The 22,773-nt window shown below is 48.8% G+C and overlaps 1 protein-coding gene across 23 annotated transcripts in view; it reads right to left on the bottom strand.

Annotated features, from left to right (window-relative positions):
• LOC146175052 (CUGBP Elav-like family member 1-A) overlaps positions 1-22,773 on the bottom strand; it is a 566,960-nt gene that overhangs the window by 89,657 nt on the left and 454,530 nt on the right. For all 23 annotated transcript variants that reach the window (XM_084584452.1, XM_084584454.1, XM_084584456.1 and 20 more), the window contains 2 exons: positions 17,832-17,957; positions 10,430-10,509 (listed from right to left, as the gene is read on the bottom strand). In XM_084584452.1, coding sequence (XP_084440578.1) covers positions 10,430-10,509; positions 17,832-17,957 — 206 coding nt within the window. The remainder of the gene's footprint in view (positions 1-10,429; positions 10,510-17,831; positions 17,958-22,773) is intronic.

The following is a 22,773-nucleotide window of genomic DNA, read 5'->3' as shown; positions in this document are numbered from 1 at the left end:
GTGCAGATTGGGTCAGAGAAATAACTCAAGTTACTGATATTCCAGTAGAAATCAAGAAGAAATGGGCATGGGCAGGACACGTAGTGCGAAAAGAGGATAAGCGATGGTCGCTTAGGGTAACAAACTGGATTCAAAGGGAAGGAAAGCGTAGCAGGGGGCGGCAGAAAGTTAGGTGGGCGAATGAGGTGAAGTTCGCAGGGGTCAAGTGGATGCAGCTAGCACAGAACCGGGTTAATTAGAGGAATATGGGAGAGGCCTTCGCCTTGCAGTGAGTATAGTCAAGCTGATGATGATGATGATGAAGATACTGTGCTCTGAGCTTTGGAGGCAAAAACCTTTCATGAACTTCCTTCGAGTAAGGTTCAGCCTCGTGTCGTCTTGTCTCCCTTGTGCGTTTTTTCCTGTTAGGCTGTAGTTCCACACAGAAAGAGTGTCCCACCCCCCTGCCCCACGCGCACACATGCATATAATTCCAGCAGTTCACAGAAACAGTGCAGCCCCGACTCTGGCACTTTAAACGAAACTCACCGCTCCGCACGCTGTTCTACGCACTGTATGAAACAGAGACGGAATTCTATGTCGGGTACTTTGAGCAACAGGCTGCGAGACAATCTGGAACACAGTGCAAGGCATTCCAAGCAAGGAGGGGGAAATGGCGCTTAGCACTGCTACAAAGAATCAAACAGCTTAGTGGGGGCAGGCTCTCCATTCGAACTTCCGCTTTATTGAAAGCGATGCGCGCGCGCGCGCGCGTGCGTGCGTGTGTGTGTGTGTGTGTGTGTGTGTGTGTGTGTGTGTGTGTGTGTGTGTGTGTGTGTGTGTGTGTGTGTGTGTGTGTGTGTGTGTGTGTGTGTGTGTGTGTGTGTGTGTGTGTGTGTGTGTGTGTGTGTGTGTGTGTGAGAGAGAGAGAGAGAGAGAGAGAGAGAGAGAGAGAGAGAGGCGCCCAATTCAAAGACTAACGCAGTCTACACTGGAATAACAAATCATGTGCACAGCGATGTGGCGAAAAGGGATCTGAGTGTAGAGTTGTTTCAAACACTGTGGATGCAATTGGGTACAGAATGGGACAACAAAAAAGTTACCTAGAGAGAGCATCTCTCTCTACCTGTTCACAAAATCCGCAACGCACGAACCACGGGACTGCATGCTAGCCGCTAAACGGACCACCGGCTTCGTACACGCGGTTAGCGACTAACTGGGCTCCTCACAGGGGAGCTCAGCACGCGGGCGCAAACATTCGTTTCTTGATCGATCCCGGAACAATATGGCGGAAGAAGCGGTCGCCCGCTTCACTTTTAACCGTCCGTCCTTCCTTTCTTCCGACTCCCCTCGGACCGATTTGCGATTTACCTATTTTCAGCAGCGTTGGTCAACCCTACCTTCGTGGCCAATGTGCTGCGACGTGACTGGCGACGCCATGCACAGTGTCTCGTTAAAGTGTGTCCATGGATAGCGGACGCACACTCTACGTCGTGTCACGATGCCCAGCTTTGCCATTCACGAAGCAAGCACTAAGGTACGCAAGACATTTTGGTCAGAGGCTTTCAAATGTTGCGCAGACGCAGTTCAATGACGTTGCGATAAAGGTGCCTGATGTATCAAGCATATTCCAGAAGACAGGGAAATCTTTGTAACGCGCAAGAGCTCCACTGGGCGGAAAGAGCTGGGAGAACATTTATTTCAGATGCGCGGCGGCCGACCTGCACTTCCACAGGTGTCACTAGCAAAATGGGACCTTAGTAGACAGCACGCACACGTCGGCGGATTGTTTAACACAGATCAGCCTCTTTCTCCTACAGGCCTCTAGAGCATTCAGCGTGAATTTGTTTGTTACCCCTGTTAAGAAACGCGTTTTGCTCCACTCTTATTTCGTTCTCCTAGATCTAGGCAATGCGACAAGTGCAGACAACCATGCAGCGGGAAAGCTAGAAGTGGGGGGGATTGGCGCACCTGTCGATTTTGCCCCCTCCTCCTCCTCTTTCTTTCTCCTCTCTCTGTTTTTTTTTTTTTTTTTTTTTATCCTGCACCGGCGACAACGAGGTTCCTTCTCTGCAGTTTGTTTTTCAGGTTTTCATCGCCAGTGGCACAACAAGTGGCACACAATCATATAGCGGCGTGTCCACAGAGGCACACTCAAGGTGTTTGTACACGGCCCCCATACAAGCTTGCACAAACGTAGAAGGAACAGTCGCGTGGAACGGGGCCCAGCAAACAAGCTAGCAAACCAGCGCGCGCGCTCTCGTTTCACAATCAGGCACTGAGAGCCGAACTCGAAGAGCGCGCTCTGAGACGAGCCGTAGATGTGTACACAGTATATACCTGCACAGTTGCAAGTTGTTCAGGCGTCCGTCGGCAAACACTAGCCGGTGATATACCAGCCATACACAGGCTGCTGCGGGTCTCGGTCTCATCGAACTTCCCTTCGTGCGCGTTTTGTTTCTTTTCTTTTCCCCCACATTTTCGACGACGCAATGTCGCCGCCGCCGCCAGAAGTGGACTACGCAAGTACCGCATTTCGTCGCCAATACGTCCGCCTCAAGAAAGCATGCAGGCAGGCACAGGCACAGGCGCGCGCGCGCGCGCGCGCGCGCACACACGCGCACACACACACACACACACACACACACACACACACACACACACACACACACACACACACACACACACACACACACACACACACACACACACACACACACACACACACACACACACACACACACACACACACACACACACACACACACACACACACAGTGTCAGATTATTGATATTTAATTCGCTTGCGAGGTTAATTTCATGCATAATTACAGTGGCGACGCTCGGCATAAGCAACAAGATAAAAATTCGCGGACACTTTGGCGACTAAAGTAATAAAAGGCGAAAGCCTGAGTGTTGCATTCTGCTACGCGACTGTGATGCATGTAGCGATGAATGCTGCTACGAGCGACTACTCTCACATTCTGCGAGTGCATTTATGCGGTGAATTCTGCTTGGCAGCGACGAGATCGCGCTCCTTGTATCTTCGCAGTTGTTCTACGTTTACTACTGTGTGGTTGATTTTACCGGGTGCGCGCCATTAACTAGTAATAATGAATTAAGCAAGTGTCACTGATTAGTAGTTATAAATGGTAATCAGTAATAAGGTAGTAATTAGTACCGAGTATTTAGTTACTAATTAACCAATCTGAATTAGTAGCGGTAGTTAATTAGTAATTTGTATTTATTATGAAGTTATTATTAAGTTATTAATCATTGATTGGCATTAGGCCATATAAGGCAAGAATTCGCGCATACAGTGGTGGTGCTCTGTGATTGGTCGAGGCCATCCCGTCTCGACCAATCAGAGCTGCAGCAAAAGCGTGACACTTTTGCTAACGACAACGATGAGGCAATAAAGGCTTCCGCCTTAAAAATTAAATGTCCAGTTCTGAGCGCATCACGTCGTGGAGGGGCTGATCAGATATAGCTGGTGTCATTTAATGCGACGCAAAGTTGAATAGTCGCAAGCATGCGCCATACAGCGGCCGTCCGTTCACTGGACGCTTGACAGGCCAGTGACAAATTTATTGGTTACACCATATGGCACCAGAGGCAAACACATCCTACATATCGTTACGCTACAAACTGACCACGGCTTATTGAGAAAAACGCACTTTCCCCCATCCCTTTTTATCAGAGCAGGAAACGTGCACGCAGAACTTGACGTACGCGTCAAGAAGGCACTCTGAAAATACCTAAAGTGGGAAAGCGAGCCACTGAGACCACACGCAAAGAGGCAAGCCTGCCCTGTTGGAAAAGGTGGAGCAAAAGACATATGCACACGCAGGCAGAGTGATAAAGCGACGCGGCGAGAGTGTATACTTTGATCGCGAGGATAGTAGAGACGTATTTGTGCGTATAGATGCATATGCGGTAGAGATATATGCGTGCGTAGGTAAGCCCGCGGCTGTTGCTTCAATTGCCGCAGTTGGTGGAGGTATGAAGCGGGGCGACGTTTGAGCCGCTTTATGCGCGGGCCGGCAACTAGATTATGTTTGCACTCCGCAAATAAGCTGCATGCGGGGGCACGTCTCGCAGTGTTGCTGCTGCCGCTGCCGAATGGCGGAATTGCGCAGGGTTTCGACCAAATGCGCAAAAAAAATAAATAAAACGAGACACACACAAACTAGCGATAAGGAAAGCGATATGAAAAACTTCCATTGCGGCGCAATCCTTGCTGTTGTTATATTTCCTGAGAAAGCAGCGAGGAAGATTGAAAGTTGCTCGTGCATATATAGTGGGGGCTGGGGCGTAGAAAGCTTGACGGAACCGCAGCTGGAACACTCAATATGCGTCATCGCGACCCCTTGCGCGGGCTGCTAGCATCACGCACGTCAGGCCTATATACAGCGGGCGGGATTAATTTAGTTTCACATGCTACTCTATCCCTGACGAGGTACAACTGTGAAAAAATAAAAAATAAAAGCGTTTGCGACAGAGCACGCACGCACACGCACACGCGCACACACACACACACACACACACACACACACACACACACACACCGATACCTCCTCCCTCTCTCTTCAAAACCCTGAGCGCATGGAATCGTAACTAATTTCCAGTCGAAACTGTAAGCGCAATGCTAATTAACGGCTTCAACATTCGCTGGTTACTGCTGATTATCACCATAGAGTTCCAGGACAAGATGCAAACAAGTTAAAGCGGAGTGTCACTGAAAGAGGCACGCGGGAATAGCGACATTTTATTCGCGGCGGCACGCTCAATCCCGCCTCCGTCACCCAAAAGAAAGAGAGTATCCCAGCATCAATGACCGCTGTCACGACATCTAGCTGCGGGGTCCCCACTTCGTTTCTAATCTCAACCTCAACGCGCAAATGAGCTGCGCGGATGGAGTCCGAAGCAGCACTGCCAACATCTGCATGGGAACAGCACGCGCACGGACGTCTCAACCTGATCGCACGCGAGTGACACAGATGAAGTCGTGGCGTGCCTTCGGCTGAAAAAGCGAGAACAATAGACTTCTTGCGTGCCCCGGTGAGGTGACGCAGGGAAAACACGTCTCCGCCCAGCTCCTACGCTATATATAAGGAAAACAAGCAAACGAACAAACAAACAAACAAAAAAACGAGCTGTTGTCCAGTGTATTTATCTTGTATTTCCGTTTCCTGCTGGATTGCGAACACCTTCGTGCAGGTCCAACTGCATGGCCAACCTTTCCATATTACTACTGCATGGGCAACCTTTTTATATTACTATTACAAACAAAACAAAACAAAAATACTGCGGAACAAAACCAGCCTACAGAGAAAGCGGTCGCATAGACGCTCAGGATATTCGAACGCGGAAACAATATGCGGTCTGTCATCCTGTTTATTCTGGCATTTTCACTACGAGTGGGTTTTCGATCTGTCACACCACATCTTGTTTGTGTGTTTTTACTTTTCAGTCAGTGTTCTGCGGAGACGGACGCACGCCACCTCGGCGAACGGCGCCAGATCGGCCGGCTGTCCGGCGTGCGTTGGTCGTAAATCATCGCGCACACCGACGGGCATAAATCAAGCCGGCTCCTCTTTCCCACTATGCCCTGCTCATACGTATAGGCATAGCCGTTACACGGACTCGCGCCGGTGGCTATACGGATGCGGTGGCAGCAACAGCAGCAGCAGCAGCAGCAACGGCAGCACACAGCATATGCTTCTTTTCACGTGTAGAGCCCCTTCCCCCTTTCCGAAAACCCTTTGGGTATACGCCAAGCACACACTCTTTCGGCGCGGCCTGTCCGTTTTTATTTTATTTTTGCTCGTGATATTTCGTTTCCCGACTTCCTTTTTCCCCGGGGGCATATTCGGGCGGCCGCCCCCACAAAAGCCGCCATCGATCACGGAAGTCGATACTGGCCAGTCAATGCCACATGCATGTAAAGCGCCTGTGTGTATGTATACACGTCACTCGCCTCCGGCTAAGCGGACACGAAAACGAAGAAGAGGAAAACGCGAATGAACACAAGGAGTCTTGGATTGAGCTGTACACAGCTGCCCAGAGTTCAATACCAGACGGAAAGTGCGTGAGCTGCGTCGAAGCGGAGCGAGTGTCAGGAGCACCGAAGGAGAGTACTGCAGCGGTATACACCAGCTGAGACAGCAAAAACAGTGGACAAGCGCTTTCGAAAGCAGAAGACGGAGTACGCGCTGTACACCACCCGTGAGATGCAATATCGGGCACTTTTCAATTTCTCAATGGCCCTTCTTTTTTTATGCAGAAGAATTACCCGCGTTCTTGGATTTGGCTTCACTGGGGTGATCCTAAAGCCTCTCCTTCGAGTGAGACGTTCGATAAAATAATAATAATAATAATAAAAAAAAAACGTTCAAAGTGAGTTTCGAACCCAGGCTAAGACTACAAATAGGTTAACTTCACTGGCAACCGCGTAAGACCACTGCGCCATACTGGTAGCCGGTTTCTTCATGTGCAAAACTCGCGCAGTCTTTCTCGCCGCGCTTCAGATTGCCACATCGGCAGTGTCATTAGCTCACCCCCCCCCCCCCCCCCAAAAAAAAAAAAAAAAAAAAAAAAACCTAAAGTCGGTATTGAGGCCTGCTTCGTACTAATACAAACTTAAGGCGTAATCGTTAAATACTTGGCTGAAGACGCAAGAGGTGGAGATACTTGGCTAAGCGAGTGGTAAATTTTGCTTTCCTATTTTGCTTTCTGAAACGTTTAGAGGCCAGACGGGCTTGCTTCTGAGCCGTGGGTACCACTCGTAGAAATCCTTGCCGTTGGACAGAGCGAATCAAAAGAAGCTTACCTCCGAGGGACCTCGAATACTATGAACTGATTATGAGCCGCACGGTGTGGTACAGAAACAAAACCCCTGGTCTCTAAACGACAAAGACTGTACACTAGTAAGAGCGAGCTGTTGGGCTAGTTAGTTTTGCATATTTAAGGAACAGCGCGAACGACGGGACACAGAGACACAAGAAAGCACAAACACAAGGCGCCTTGTATTTGTGCTTTCTTGTGTCTCTGTATCCAGTCCTTTGCGCTGTTCCTGAAAAATGTACACCAGTGCTTAGCCAAGCTAAGCCATCGCTTATTCTCTTTTCAATTCCTTTTACAAAGCCTTCCTCCCGCCCAGCTACGGTTACCTTAGAACAATTCTGGTCAGTGGTGCACGCGCTGTAGGAATAACCCGTTGTTCTGAAAGTCTGCGAAAAAGCATGCACTCCTCTCATCCACCACCCTCATACTTTGAAAATCAAGAATTAAGCTTATTCGTTTCACAAGACATTTGCAGCACTGTTCAAGGCAGAGGATACCTTGCCACTGTGCTCCGAAGTGCCTCTCGCCCATGCGCACTATAATAAAGAATTGTGCTCCTACTGCCACCCCGGAAAATATGGGGGGGGGGGGGGGGGGGGGTGCACAAGAGCACAATTGCCTATTGTAGTGCGCGTGATCCTGATTGGTCCGGGGAGTCTCTTCCTTTCCCAGTGCTGCACACGCACGCACGCGCACGCGCACGCACACACACACACACACACACACACACACACACACACACACACACACACACACACACACACACACACACACACACACACACACACACACACACACACTCTCTCTCTCTCTCTCTTCGCAAGCTTATAGGATTATAAGCTTTACCTGGGGATGATGCAGGGCGTTTTAGCATGCGCGAATGCAGGTGCAGGTGACTGGCGGCGCGAGTAAAGCGCTGTGCTAAAAAACCTATCGTGAAAAGGAGGTGCGAATCCACGCTATCTAATTTCAGAAAAGTCCAAAGCTTTTGCGATACTGTTTGTTGCTTTCCAACGAGCGATTAGGCTAGCACCGTTGTTCTTGCGAGGAGCCGGAAACAACAGCGCTCGATCGTAACCCTGGTGCCAAGCTCCTTCCGCGAAACGGCACCGTTTCCACGAAGCCCGCACACACTCGAAGGCCCGAAGAGGCTAATCCTTATGCTACGACCATGCACAAAGCGAACTACATGCATAGTTTGAATCTCGTTTGAACGGTGAAAATAAACCACTGCAGATGCGTTAAAGCAAGCCACGGCACTAAATAACTTAGCAGCGGTTTAAGCGTGGTTGAACCGAGTTAGAGGAGCGATAGCTCGGTTATGTGCGGTTAAACTTTTTTTTTTTTTTGGTTTCTACTAGTCGATACGTTATCAACGATATATGACATGATACTGCAGCGTAAGTTTAATTTTTAATGCCTATTAACCAATTAAGCGCCATCGATTATGTCTTATAATTATTGTAGTGTCATCGCACTCGGCATAAGATTTGCAAAGGCACATGACTTGACGTGGTAAAGCAAATTTAGTTTTTAACCGCAATTACCTAATTAACTATAATACAAGGCGTAATGAACGATATAACCCTTTTGTTGCTATATCATACAGACGCTGACGTCTGTGCTCGTCTTTTGCACTGAGTAGAGCTACCGCTCAAGATCACTGACATAAGTAAGGAGGGCACGAAAGCGCATTCGTACACGAGGGAAAACTACACCAGCTGCCGTAAGAAAGCGGCGACACATCAGGGCCGAATCGCAAAGCTCTCTCTCACCAGTAGCACTGAGAGAAGCACTTAGCAAGCGCTACAGGTCGAAAAAACGCTTAACGGAAGCAGCGGGAGACGTGCGGACGCACTACACGTACATCAGCGCAGCCGGTAGTGATGCCTCGCCGCGGATGTAGATGGCGAGGCACAAGAGGAGAGAAAGAGCAAAGGAAAAAGAAAAGAAAACTCTCCCAAAGTCACATTCTGTGGCCGTAGTCCTGACAGGGGCGCTTCAGGAAATTTTTTTCGGAGCGACGAAAATGAGGCAACAGATGCGTTACCCACTCAAGGCTCGAAATAAGGGGGAAAAGAAGAAGAAAGAAGGGAGGGAGCATATGCTAAAACAAACAAGGCTTGTACGCAAAGGGCCGGCGGGCGAGCACAAAAGGCAGCCTTTCTAATGGCCGTTAGTTTTCATAAGCGACAAGCGAGAACCAGGCAGTCACGGTGGCGGCCACAAAAGCGCCCTTTAATCGCCGTGCAAGCCGCCATTATGCGGTACCACAAGCCGCAGCGGCGGCCGCGGTTACAAGTACGCGCAGGGGAAGGGAAACCGAGATGGAAGAATGCTCAGTCAGCCGCCTTTTGAAAGGCGCCAGATCGGGCACCTGCGCGTCATAAAGGAAGGAAACAGAAGAAAAAGGACTAACGCCTTTTTCTTTCTCAGCAGCCATTACAGTTTCACGCGTTGTTGAGGCGCAACCGAGCGGCGGTGGGTGCGGTTCGCTCGGCAGCTGCGGTTGTACTACACGCCCTGCGCTAACGCGGGGAATTCCGCGTCGTTGGCCTTACGGGCGCCGTATAAAGTGCGGGTATACGGTACTTCAAACACGCCTTCAATCCCTTTTACGCGCAACACTGGCGGCGAGACAAAAGAAAGAGAAAACGATCTCGGAAGAGTGCTAACACGCGGAATGCGGCGAAGTAAACGAAATTCAAACAAACAAAAAAAAAAAAAAAGAAATAGTGCTATAAACGGTAAAGGGCGAAAAAGAAACTATAAAGCCTTGTTCGATTATGAAACAAAACCGCGAAATAACTACCTTTCTACCATGCTCGAGAAAGAAAAGGATGTTTTGGAAGAGCAGCCCGACGTCTGACGATTACTCGAGAACGCAAGTGGTGTCGAATATTACCTCTCAGAGCCAAGCAGCAAAGTGCAGGGTTTGCCACTTGGCGGAGTCGACGCAAGCTTTTCTGGCAATACACGCAGAGCGGTCTCGAAAGGTACCCAAGCAAAATGCGTACGAGTAAAACGGCGCGATGGTCAGGTTCGGCAAGGGGAGACGAACGTGACGTTCCTCCTGCCGCGGAAACCACGGATCCATAGTTTTACATCAAGATGGAAGTGAGCTGCAGAGCCCCGGGAATAGCATAGCTCTTCATACACACCTGCGTATGTAGCAGAAATACATTTGCACTAAACTCACTGCGTTGCAGCCTGCGAAAGACAAAACTCGCCGCATTTGCACATTAGCCACGGATCACCATACACGACTGGAGGGCAACATTTAAGTGTCTTTTCAGACGTTTCCGAGTCAGGCAGCAGTGAATACGCGTACGGCCGGCACAGATCGAGCAAGCTTCGAGATATTGCCGCATAGAAGACGACGCAAAAGATGACTATGGGAACACAAGCGCGAGCTGAAAGAAGAAGGAGGAAGCTTGATCGCAAGACTTGTTCTAGGCCACTAATCAAACCGTCTTATATTTCGACCCTCCTTGGCGTTCTGTCGAGACGTGACAATATAGACAGGAGGAAAAAGATGGTCGCTGCTTAATACCCAACGGCGCATCACCACGCGCGAATAGTAAGGGCAACTCGCAGCACTCACCTTCATGGTCTGGGAGTGGTTCATGGCCTTGATGGCGTTGATGGCGCATTGCCTGCTGGCGTAGGTGACAAAGGCGCAGCCTGGGAATAATAATAAAAAAAGAAAACAGAGGGGAAGGTGTCAAGACGAGAATCATGTAAGTAAATGTTACAGTGGTAACGTAAGCAAGGAGCCAGCGGAAATAAAAAAAAAAGAAAAAACACCCAAAGATGGCAGGAAGCACCCTTGCCCAGGTACGAAGCGACGTTCCCTACTGTTATAGTAATTAAACCTCGCATTATGACTCCAGCTGTTATTCCGCCCGTGCCAGTCTCTGAACGGCTGTGTGCAGATGAATAAAAGCATCTGAGCTTATCTTGCTCTGGCCCGGCAGACCATCACGTCTGGGAGCCGCTCGCCCTTCGCAAACTACCTGATCGCCAAGTGAAAGGCTGTCTGCTTTACGTAGATTTGAACTCCGAGTATAATATGACCTTAATGCCATTCTCAAGGGAAATCCCAGTGGTCTTTTCAAGAGCAGAGGCGCCTGTTTTCACCAAGAAGTGAAACCTGAAAACAGCAGTGACCGAGATGCAACGCCCGGCACAAACTTCTATACTGCGACGCAATCGTAGAGCTTTAGCGCCCGTTGCTGAGCGCACGTGTGCTGAAGAGGGAGTTTCAAAACTAGACCAGACCACATTACTCATGTAATGCGAGGCTTTGTTTCGTTTTAAGAGATAAAAAAAATAAACGAAACATCGTAAGATAAGCGCTATTTCACCATGACTAACTAAGGAAAAACGACGCCTTCAAAAAAAAAAAAAAAAAAAAAAAAAAAACAGAGCTGAACGCCCTAATGCTCAGGCTAGGAGTGCTCTATAAGTTCGACCGCCTGAGGGATCTTTAGTGCGCAATCGCACAGCCCCTTCATCAGCATGTCCCCGTCTAAAAGCGGCCGCCGCTGGCCGGGATAAGATCACGCATCCCTGCGTACAAAAGTCGAGCGCCTTGACCACTGAGCGACACAGAAGGTGACTGCATAAAGAAATGAGCTAAACTGAAAACAAAGGTGGCAGACCGGAGACGCCTGAGACAACCTGTGCACACCACGCCGTTTCAGGATCGCTGGCATATCACAAATTTTCCCGCCAAAAAGCCAACAGTGCCCGGCTTACGACCTTCTGCAGCCTGAATACGCGAGAACCTCTTTCCTCAAGGGTAGAAGCCAGGCACCGGCGCGCACATTGCGAGCGCTATCTCGCCAAGCCACCTGGAAGTGAGTTCCCGCCGACGGTATACAAACGGGAACCTGCTGAAGGGAATGCTCGAGGAGAACGCGGGTTCGGAGGTAAAAATGCAAACAAAGACAAAAAATACCCACGCCTAAGCACAAGCAAATCGTGTAGCGCATGCAGCCTGACCACGAACAGAACTTAACACGAAACAAGGAATCGATGAGACGAAAGAGCAAAAGACGAGGTTCCTGCACGTCATATTCAGTTTTAGCAAAAGCAGTGACAACATTAAGTAGTTTGTCACCAAAAGCCAGCGCTAGACGAGGAACGGCGCACACACAGCTTAGCGAGCTTACCCTGCTCCACAAAGCTAGGCAGCGAAACGCGGGACGTATTTGAATCATCCTGACGTCATGCAGCCTGTCGGTCACTAAAAACGAGAGGGGATATGCTGCCGGTTAAAACACTCGTTTTAAAGTACAGCCCACTGTTAAAGGGAACATGGAACACCACGGCTGCAACGCTTTGCAGAGCTCCTCCGCGAGAGACAAACAATGGCAGAAGGTGCTTGCGCAGTAACCACCCCCGTGCGATCGCTCGTTCTTTTAAAAGTGGACCGTATTGTACGTCGATGGCCACTAGCCGGTACAATCTGATCGGTTGCCCTCCACTGCGGTGTTACTGACAGCCAACTGTGTCACGTTGGGTCGTCAATACCAGAAACACCGGCACTGAAGCAAACATTAGCTAGACGTATAGTTCATAGCCCGGACGGTATACACACCAGCGGTGTAAGTTTCTAGTCGGGAACCATGTCAAACACGGCGGCTAAAATGCGACCCCTAAAACAACAGCGCCGGACAATTTTTCCTCGACGGCCGGAACGCGATATGAAAGAACAAGCACGCCAATAAAATTAACTGCCGGCTTAATTAGGCTAACAACGTCAAGGGCTGCGAGAAAAAGGATAAAGGGAGGTCAGAGCAGGAAGAGGCTGAACAATTTTATTAAAAGGTTAATCGAGTTATCCCTAATGCGCAGAGAGACGAAAACACTCTGCGCTTAATTTTTTCCCCTTCGTTTTTGGCAATAAAGTGGAGGTTGATATTCTGTACCAGGGATCACAGTCATCACTAAAGAGCCACGTCCGTTAACTTAATCCAATTACAGCCATAATCTGGTTAGACGGCTTCGAGGGCCGAAAATGGGACAAAAGAGACTGATGACTGCCGGTAGAAAATCGAAGAAGAAAAAAAAAAACGAACAAAGTAAGTATGAACCAAAAACGAGGTGAAAGGAAATAAAAACTATGACCCCAAAAACTCTGAGTATAAGAGCTCCGTTTAGGAGAGCCCCGGGCAGCAGTATAAGCCAACGCTCAGACACGGTTAGGGTAAACATAAAAAAAAAAAAAAAATTAAATAGACGCGTTATTACCGAAACCGCTATTCCTTCTCGCCTCTACTTCCGATCACTCGCCCCCTTCATCTTCGTCTTCGGTGAATGCGGGCCGCAGCCAAAACGAAAGTGACGGAGGGCTGACAAAACAAATTTCGCCGCCTAGACTGGAGAATCATATTTCCCAGCCGAGGCTCTCCGCGACACGCCCAGCGGCGTGGACTAACGAGGTTAGGCCTTTTTCGCCACGCGTAGGAGATAAAGGTAAAGAGGTGGGGCAGAGGCGGAGGAGAGAGCGTTCAAAAACAGTCAGTGCACAGAGTGCTAACCTTACAGGAGCACTGGTGATACCGTTTTAACCATGATAATAGCACGACAATGACGGGTGGAAATACCGACGGAGCTCTATACAGCTGAACTCAATCACACGTCTAATGCGGGCTCCACTACCTCCACGTATAGGAAGGTGAACTGGTACACAATACCCGAAAAAAAAAAAAAAAAAAAAACGGAGGGGGAGGGAAAGGTTTGTGTGTGTGTGTGTGGGGGGGGGGGGGGGGGGGACCAGCGGCCGCAGGAGGGTAGAACTGATGGCGCTACGGAAGCAGCGAGCCACTAAAGCGAGAATCCCAGCATGTGCGCTGCGTTACACTTCGCATTTTCATAGTGAACCGCGACACGCAAACCAGAACACGCCTTCTGTAGATATGAGAACCATAGACAGCGCCGTTGGCGAATATATATATATATATATATATATATATATATATATATATATATATATATATATATATATATATATATATATATTAAAAGGCAAACATCAGAAGGTGTTCTTTAAAACGCTCACGTAGTACCTGTATGCATGGTGTCAGCATAAACCGAAAAGCGAGCGCGGTCATGCCGAAACTGCTCTGTGTGGGCATCAGAAATAATAAGCTAGTGGTCTGGAGAGTGAGGAAGTTTTGGGGGAGGAGGAGGAGAAAAAGTGCAACCTATACGCCATGTAAATGAACGCACAGCGGGAAGGGGGGGAAAAAAGAAGTCAAAGCGGCGAGGAACCCCAATAAACCCAACGAGCGAACGGGCAAAGAAAACAAAACCCACATGACTGATATGCGTTTTATATAAACCTGACGTCGCCGAGCCAACACTTACTACGCAAATGCTCGGCAGGGAGAAAGTTTCAGCGAAGCTGATGGGGAAGGGCGCATTACAGATGAATAATGTAACAAAGGCTCCAAAGGCTCAGTACCGAGAGAACTCACGCAGGCACAAACGGTAGAATAACGTTGGCTCTTCATGTCGACTGAACATGAAGCAAAACGCGAAGAAAGAAAGAAAAAATGTGCACACGGGGCGAGGAGCGCTGTTGGTTGGGTTATGCGTGCCGCGCCGACGACCTGCCTAATCGAATTACTAGGCCTCCGCAACAACTTACGAAAAAAAAAAAATATATATATATATATATATATATATATATATATATATATATATATATATATATATATATATATATATATATATTTATACAAGGCTAATACGGAACGCTAAAAACAACGTATGGAAAGAGAGTGAGCTCTTTCTCGCTGGTACAGAAAGTTTTTGATAGCGCGGTTGCAAGGAAGACAATGACTATTCAGCTAACTTTTCGTTTTTGCTGACTCTATCCGCTCCGTGCCTGCAGGGTGTATATAGCAAACCAGGCACTGCCTTTTAATTCTTCTGTCTCTCTCCTGTGTCCCCTGTGCGTGTCAGCTTGGGAGATTCGATATCTGTACGAAGCAGTCAGCGTTCTACAACTGCCGATGTCTGCTGCTTAACTCCACCCTTTAAGTACACCACTGCTACAGCCATGGAAAAAAGGTCTTTGAGATATGGGTTTGATTGAAAAAACGACAACAACAACAACAACAACAACAACAACAACCACCACAACAACAACAACAACAACAACAACAACAACAACAACAACAACAACAACAACAACAACAACAACAACAACAACAACAACAACAACAACAACAACAACAACAACAACAACAACAACAACAACAACAACAACAACAACAACAACAACAACAACGTTCTTCGCGGTCAAGCTAAGCTCCTGAAAAGCCTCGGAGCATGAGGAGCGCACTCTTCTGGAAACAGTACAAGCTGCAGAGATGCAACAAGGCCACAACTTGGTCACAACTTTTTTCTTGCTTTTTTGTTGTTTATTGTTTCGGTGCTAAAACATTGTGCCAGATTTTGTTCAGGCCACAAAATATCTTCATGCCGGTACAATTTGGTCTGAAAATTCTAGGGCGGCCAAGCTGCAGTGTGGATGGGGTCCCTCAATCAATAATAATAAAAAAAAAAAAAAAAAAAAAAAAAAAAGATGCGCGCGCTTACTTGCAGAACCATTTCTTCAAAGCGGACTTTAGCAGTGGACGTTTCTGTTACCACGTAAAACGGTGCAAGCACTCAATACTAACTTCCCTCGACACACTAGCTTGTGGAAGCCTGGAAGAAAAATTGACCCTCAAATTGAGGAAATGTCCGCCAAAACGGTAAACAAAGCTCTATTATGGGTCTAGATCTTCTAGATCGATCTATGTTAAAACGAGGGGAGGGGGCAAGAAGGGAAGATTAAAAGTAGAACAACCCTCACGCGAGGCAAAAGAACGCAAAGCCAACATGCGAGTAAACTTCCCTGTATCCAAGCTTCTCGACCCGGTAAACTGAGCAGCCACAACAGCAGCAAAACAGACGCTAACGGCGTCTTGTGCGCCATTTTCCGTTCCCGAGCTAGGTTCAAGTCAATCCGTCTTCCGGCAAGCACAGTGAGGCAAAAATAGCGGAAGGGAGAAATATGCAGCTTCTCCTCTATTCCTAAAATTCCTTACATGTCTTACGGCCTTCCTCATGCCCTTATGACGCCATGCACACTTGCGAAAAAGAAAGTTTGCCCATGCATCCGTGAGCTGGCCTTGCAAGAAAGAGCGCCGTCCTATCCTGTTTCTGCTTCCCCTTCCTCATTATCCCCAACTGACCCTCTTAGCTTGCCCATCGCACTCTACTGTTGCTCTTCTTGGAAAATAACGTACTGCAAACCTCGGCTCACAAGCAACTCAAAGCGGAGAAAAATGGGGGGGAATGCCGATAGGCAACAGCTTGAACTCGCCCGACTTGTTCTTTTCGTATCTGGCGCCCTTATATAAATTCTTTATCGAATCTCTCGTTTCATTCCTCTCCGAGGCCAAGTGGTACGACTACCTCAAATTGCTTTTCCTTTTCAATCGCGGCGAGGAAAACTCGATGGGGGAGGCAAGAAAACAATGCCTTCAAATTTCGCCCCACTATAGAGAGCCGATTTCCGCCCTGACTCCTCCCCTCCTCTATTCCTAATATTAGTTCCCTATTTTCCTTTTATCCAGGCACTATTCCGGAGCTTCTGCAGCGCTGTGTGCGCGCACGCGTCCCGTGTACAGATTTTCTGCTTTCCCGGCTTTCCAGCGCTGCTCGAACCAGGAGCGGTGCGCCAACCAAAGGCCGATCTATCACACCGACTAGCCCCTCTCCCCCATACCCTTTCCCCAAGAGCTCAATATCGGAGTTTTACCTTCCTTTCCCCACAGGCCTTCATGCCCCGATCGACCGTCATTAATTAAAACTCAGCCGTCGCTGGTTCGATCGGGGACCCTCAATCAATGGCGGCTCATCAATCATCTACCGGGTGGTGCTCGCCGCCAACCTTTCGTCTCCGCGCGAGCACGCCCTTCGCATCCCAGCTGGGAAGCCCTTAAGCTTTTCCCTGTAAGGGAAAGAGCACGTAATCGGCACAAGCTTCCCACGCGCGCGCACACCCTTCTTTTCCCTATACAAACACACGCCAAGCCAGGCAATCCGCTGCCTCAGATCCGAGGCTAACCCTTCCACAACATCCGTAAACCTGTTCGGTCGTCAGCCAATGCGCTCCAGCTGGTTTTCACGAGCAACTACAGCTTCCTATTGCTGCTATTAAAGAACCGATACCGCAAAATTATGTTGTCGATAAGTGGCGCGGGCGTAATTTACAACCCACAGCTACATTAGCATGTACACACGAGTATCTACACTTCTGAGACAACTGATAACACTAAAGCCTCTACAATTAAATGGTCACAAAGACTACATTAAAGTTTGCCTTTACCGGTAAGGTACCACGTTCGAAAGTGCAAAAAAAAAAAAAAAATGTGTTTATAAGCCACAAAAAAAAAAAAAAAAAAATCCCTTCTCACATCAATCGTATGATTTCACAAGAGAAATGCGCCCGTCGACGTCATTTCCTACGAGAACGTCACCAGTGTCAGTTGACTGCTGGGAAGAATACCATTTTTTTTTTCGTCGATAAATGCGTCTTCCGCTGCTGAAAAAACACCGTCACAATTAGGTTGTCAGAAAATCAATGATTACAGGAAACGATACCTAGACGGTGCTATTGCCCCTTTACTATCGGAAGTCCGACATCAATGAATTGAAAGGTTTCCACAACCTGCTAGACCAACGGCACCTGGAATGACAAAGTTCGCCTGGCACGGGGCTGAATAATAAGCGTTCGCTACTCCTGCGCTGCAAAGGCAATGCGAGACTGTAAGCCCTTGCGTTGTATAGTTACGCCGTAGCCTGGTAATCGAGTACGCAGTTACAATACCGTTAAGAGGCGCGCTGGTCGACGGGTAGCATAGAAGACAGACATAAGACGTGTAAGCCGCAAGAGTACAGAAATATCGTCAAAGGTTGGCGAGGCATGAAGAGACTACCTTTGCTCTGTCCGCTGCCGTCCCTGAGCACGGTGCACTCCTCGATGGAGCCGAAAGGGGAGAACATGACCCGAACGTCATTCTCGTTGCACTCCTTGGCCAGCATGCCGATGAAAAGCTTGCGCTCTGTAACCACAGAGAGAGAAAGGGAACAGCGCATGAGTATACATCCACGCATGAGTATACATCCAAAATCAAGAGAACACACAAGAGGCACACAACGAGAGCGCGACAGGGGCCGTTCACCACGGACGAGAAACCTAGTCAACGCTCTACCACAATGTAAAAAAAAAAAAAAAAAAAAAAAAAAAAATAATAATAATAATAATAATAATAATAATAATAATAATAATAATAAAAAAAAAGATTGCCGCGGACTGAAAACCTCGCATATCTCGCTTCGATGCTTCCAGCCTTCGAGCGAGAGGTTTGCAAATGTATATATAGGATACAATGTAAACAAACAGCACGATCACTGTTTCGAAGCCAACAATTTATTGCAGTGCGTGCTCGGCATTCTTACATGCACGGCGATAAGCCCTAAACGCCTATACTATAGTGGGTGAACAATACAGCGTCTAAAAACCGGCCCTCGTGATCTCGTGACTATCTGCCCTGACGAGGCATCCTAGACAGCCAGAGCGTACACTGTCGCCTCCCGTGCATAATCCACGAGGACAGAACGTGCAAGGCCGGTGCTGAGTTGCTAGGGAAAGGGACGTCAGCTGCAACACCAAAACAAACATTATAACTTGACTATATTAACAATCGGCAATAACTTCCTGCGAGCATGAATATTACACATCAGGTAAAAGAAAAAAGAAAAGAAAGATCAGTAGCACTCACAAAAGCGAACGGTTTACATATATATAAATGCCCCCCGCAATGGTGGCGCAGTGGCTACGACGCTCGGCTACTGTTCTCAAGCACGCGGGATCGAATCCCAGCTTCGGCGGTCGCTTTTCGATGGAGCCGAAAAGCATGGCGTCCGTGTGCTGTGCGATGTCAGTGCACGTTGAAGAACCCGAGGTGGTCAAAATTTTCAGAAACTATTACTACTACTGCTACTATACTAACTAGCCCAAACTAGCCCCATCTTGACAGTGTGCTGCGACTCAATGCAATCTTATATCACAGCCAATTTTCAAAAGGTTTACGACATATGATGTACAAGAAAAGAAGGAGCTACATCGAGGTGGTTGTTCCCTTCTCCCCTACGCGCTGTGAGCATGTATGACGGAGCCGGGATCAACCCACGCCTACCAACGAACAACTGACGATATACATGTTTAAACAAAGGTGTCCACACCGCGTGTTTTGCTTTTACCGCGCAGTGGGGAGTCAATAGCAAACTGAAAATCTCTGAGAACATTTTGAACTTTGCGCGAGAGGGCTGCCCTGTATAGGACTCCAAAGGAAGCCGTGTGCTCCAATGACTATCGATTAAGCCTGCACATGGCCTTGACGAAGTGAGTCACACACACAGAGTGCATTCAGCTCTTTTGGCCTCGACCCACTTCACGGGAACAGAGTCATGGGCGCACTTATTTCCTCTGGCGCGCGAAACGACATCACTGGCCGCCTGTTACGCTTTACTCCCGAAACGACGTTATCACTCCACTCCGTGCCGGAGAAACCGCAGGCAAGCCACGTATGAGCCGCAAAGGCCTCCGGCCGCCGCATAAACCACGGGCTCTGCCCCTGACGCCGCATACAAATGCGGCCAAACCCTTCCTGCCCGTCCAATGCAGCGGGAAGGAGACAACACGCGGTGTGTGTGGGTACCAGCGAGTGCGGTTCAAGAAAAACGGGGCGTATAACACACAAACAAAGCTTAAACAGGGAACAAACCTTCCTACTCCTCCCTACCCCCTCTCTAGAGTAGGTTGGGTGTTAGCTGAATTCCCCACCCGCCGTATACCGTTTTCACCCCTTTCACCCCTGCCTGTCCTACATCGCAGATGGCGCTTCGGTTGTTGGCCACATTGTACGGACGCATTCACATGGTAATGCAGTTGCGTGTTCCATCTCGTCTATTTTTGTCGCTCTGGAGGTCGTCTCCGCTGTTGGCGCGCACCACGCGAGTCGTAATGCGGCCTCCGTAAAGGCGAATTGATTGGTTGTAAATCTCCAGAGCCACCCTTTAAATAGGGTGGCTCTGGAGACTGACGCTCGTCATCAGACTCCGTAGGCTTAATAGATTCTAGAGGCCTTCACGCTGTATGGGTGTGAGAAATGGCGTGCGACGCTGGTGCAGGGGTCTGCACGTAAAGCGGCTACCAAGTGCGCACATTCTCGAAAAGGGACGCTGTTGCCAAGTACCGGCCGAGAAATTAACTAAACATACGTTCCCGTCTTTAGTACAATACACAAAGAACCAAGCCGGTAAGAGATATTTTGATTGCATAACTTCCCAGAGTGAAAAAATACAGTCACTAATGGCTTAGACTTACCAAGAGAATCACGGACCAAGCACTCGGTCTATCATACCCATTTCCCATAGTTGATGAGGTACTCGTGTTTCAAGTAAAATCCGACTAATGAGCGATCTCAGTGAACAATTGTTCAACAAGAGAGAAAAACGGGAATCTGAAAGTAGACCCGTTTTTAAATAACGCACGCTCCTCAGAAACGCTATTAGGAAATTTAAGGCAGTTTCCTTCAGAACTAGCGTGACTATCAGGCGTTTTTAGCGCTATCTTGTGACAAACACGGGTAAAAGACGACAAACAACGAAAAAGGCAAGCTAAAAACGATCCAATCAAAGAAATGAAAAAGCAGAACAGCTTTGCAATGCCCCTTCGCAAAACGATCACGTCGACGTAGCGAAACAAGCCAACAAATGTGGAACGAACAGCGATGTTTAAATTGGGGCTTTCGCGGTGTAATTAGAGGGGCAAAAAGAAAACAATGGCAGCCGGCTTGCGTCTCATTGGTCCCACATCCTTCAAGCAAACAGAACAATGTAAAAGGGGCCCGTGTGCTGTGCGATGGCGAGCACGTTAATGATACCCAGGTGTTCGAAATTACTCGGGAGATCTCCATTCACGACCCCCCTCATCCTCTATTTCACTCTCAACTTCCTCTCTTCCCTCCCGGCGTAGTTACACATAGAAATGAGACAGGCACTGCGCGAAAGACCACACAAAGGCAGCATGGGCTCTAAACGGAATATGCTAGCGCTGTGTTTGTCTGTTCTTCTGTGAGCTTGTCTTCTCATCTGCCGTTTCAATAAAAAAAAAAAAGATCAGAGCCGCAGAAGCATATATATATATATATATATATATAAGATCCACTGATGGTTCACTATACTGCATACAGGCCTTTTTTTTTCTTTTGATGATAAAATTTGCTTAAACAAATCCACATTTCTTTTTGGGCACAATTTCCTGGCGTATCAGCTGTAGGCATGCAGTGACTCATACGACGTAAAAATGTGATCCTTCGTCACAGAACCAAATGCAATTAAGGTTTTTGGTTCTTTTCTTTTTTCTTTTTCATGTTACCAAGCATTACACTGACATCAACTTCGCAACAAACAAGCAGATGCGACTACAAGATATACATCCTCGAGCGCAGAAAGGCCTGAGAAATGGTGTCGTAGGCAGCCAGAACAAGTGATTAATAGGCTCGTTGTTGCAAGCGACATGCCAAACCAAGTTGTTTCGGATGTCTGCTTTCAATTCGCATTCTCCGCCAGACTGGAACCGCGACGCAAAGCGGCCGCACCGCCAAGTAAATGCAGAGCGCTCAGGGTTGTATCTCGCGGCAAGGCGCCAAAAAATATAGACACAGAATGGTATCACGCAGAAGCGAGCACGAGACGAAACCACTGCCTGACACACGTTAACTCGTCGGTGCTTTCCCTCCATTTCCTCCTCCCCTATTTTACCCTCCGGTGCTTCCAACAGACGAAGTGCACACGGAGCCAGTGAAAGCGAAGAACAAAGCACGCAACACATGTGGATGAACAACGAAAACGAACGAAACCGCCGTCCTCAAGTTACACAGTGTGTTTGCCCCAAAGATTCCCGAAGAGAACTGCACCGCAAAAGAAAACGGGGGAGGTGGAAGAGATATCTTCAGCACGGTGGGGAAATGGGGGAGGGGGGCACAGATGCGCGGAACGCGCACACATTAATAGGGCGACGAATGCGCGCGACGTTAAGTGGCAGGCGAATAAGCCACGCACGGCACGCATGGCGGAACAGTCACACAGAGCTGACTGGACGGGTGGTGTGAAGGAGAGAAAGGGAGGCGAGGTCGGGGGCGATGCGCACGCGGTGTAACGGGGATGCGAAAAGCGCCAGCCGAGGCAGGAACGCAAAGACAATTAGCGGGAGTCGCGCAAACATTCGCAGCCGCACTGGTCGCGGGCTCCCTCTCACTCGTGGCGGGGAGCTTCCCGAATGGCGAAAGCACTTCCCGCACATTTTTTCACCCGCGGCACAAGCATCCCTAAACGGGGAGGCAGGGGTCGCAGCAGAGGTCGCGGTGATGAGGGGAGGGAGAAAGAGGACACGCTGCGGTGTGCGCTAAACCAGCGGGCACTAGACCACCGAGCAAGCACGCAAGCGCTCCGGCAGAAAAGGGAAGCCAAGCGGGAAGCTGGAGGGGAAAGCCAACCGAAGCCAGCCAAAGAGCCAGGACACAAAAGAAGGCCCATCCAGCGCGATGGCTTTGGGTGCGTGTTGACCAAAGCGTGTGCCACACGCAAACGCGATTAACGCACCGGGAAATTAGCGTAGGGACAGCAGCGACAGGAAAGAGAAAAACGGAGGGGACATCAAACAGGAGGTACTCCCGAAGACAGCGGGTGTGAAAGAGGCATTAAGGCACTAGCGACCGTGCATGTATAAAGAACGCACGACTTCGCGTACGCCGGCGACAAGAGGCTATGGGGAAACGTGCGGGCGTCGATGCTCCCTTTGTGGGCCGGTGA

This window comes from Amblyomma maculatum, chromosome 11, assembly GCF_055883805.1.
Source record: "Amblyomma maculatum isolate TAMU_Amacu chromosome 11, ASM5588380v1, whole genome shotgun sequence".
In the NCBI taxonomy this organism is placed as follows: Eukaryota; Metazoa; Arthropoda; class Arachnida; order Ixodida; family Ixodidae; genus Amblyomma; species Amblyomma maculatum.
The sequence above is the reverse complement of the archived record's forward strand: the minus strand, read 5'-3'. Positions and strand labels throughout refer to the sequence as shown.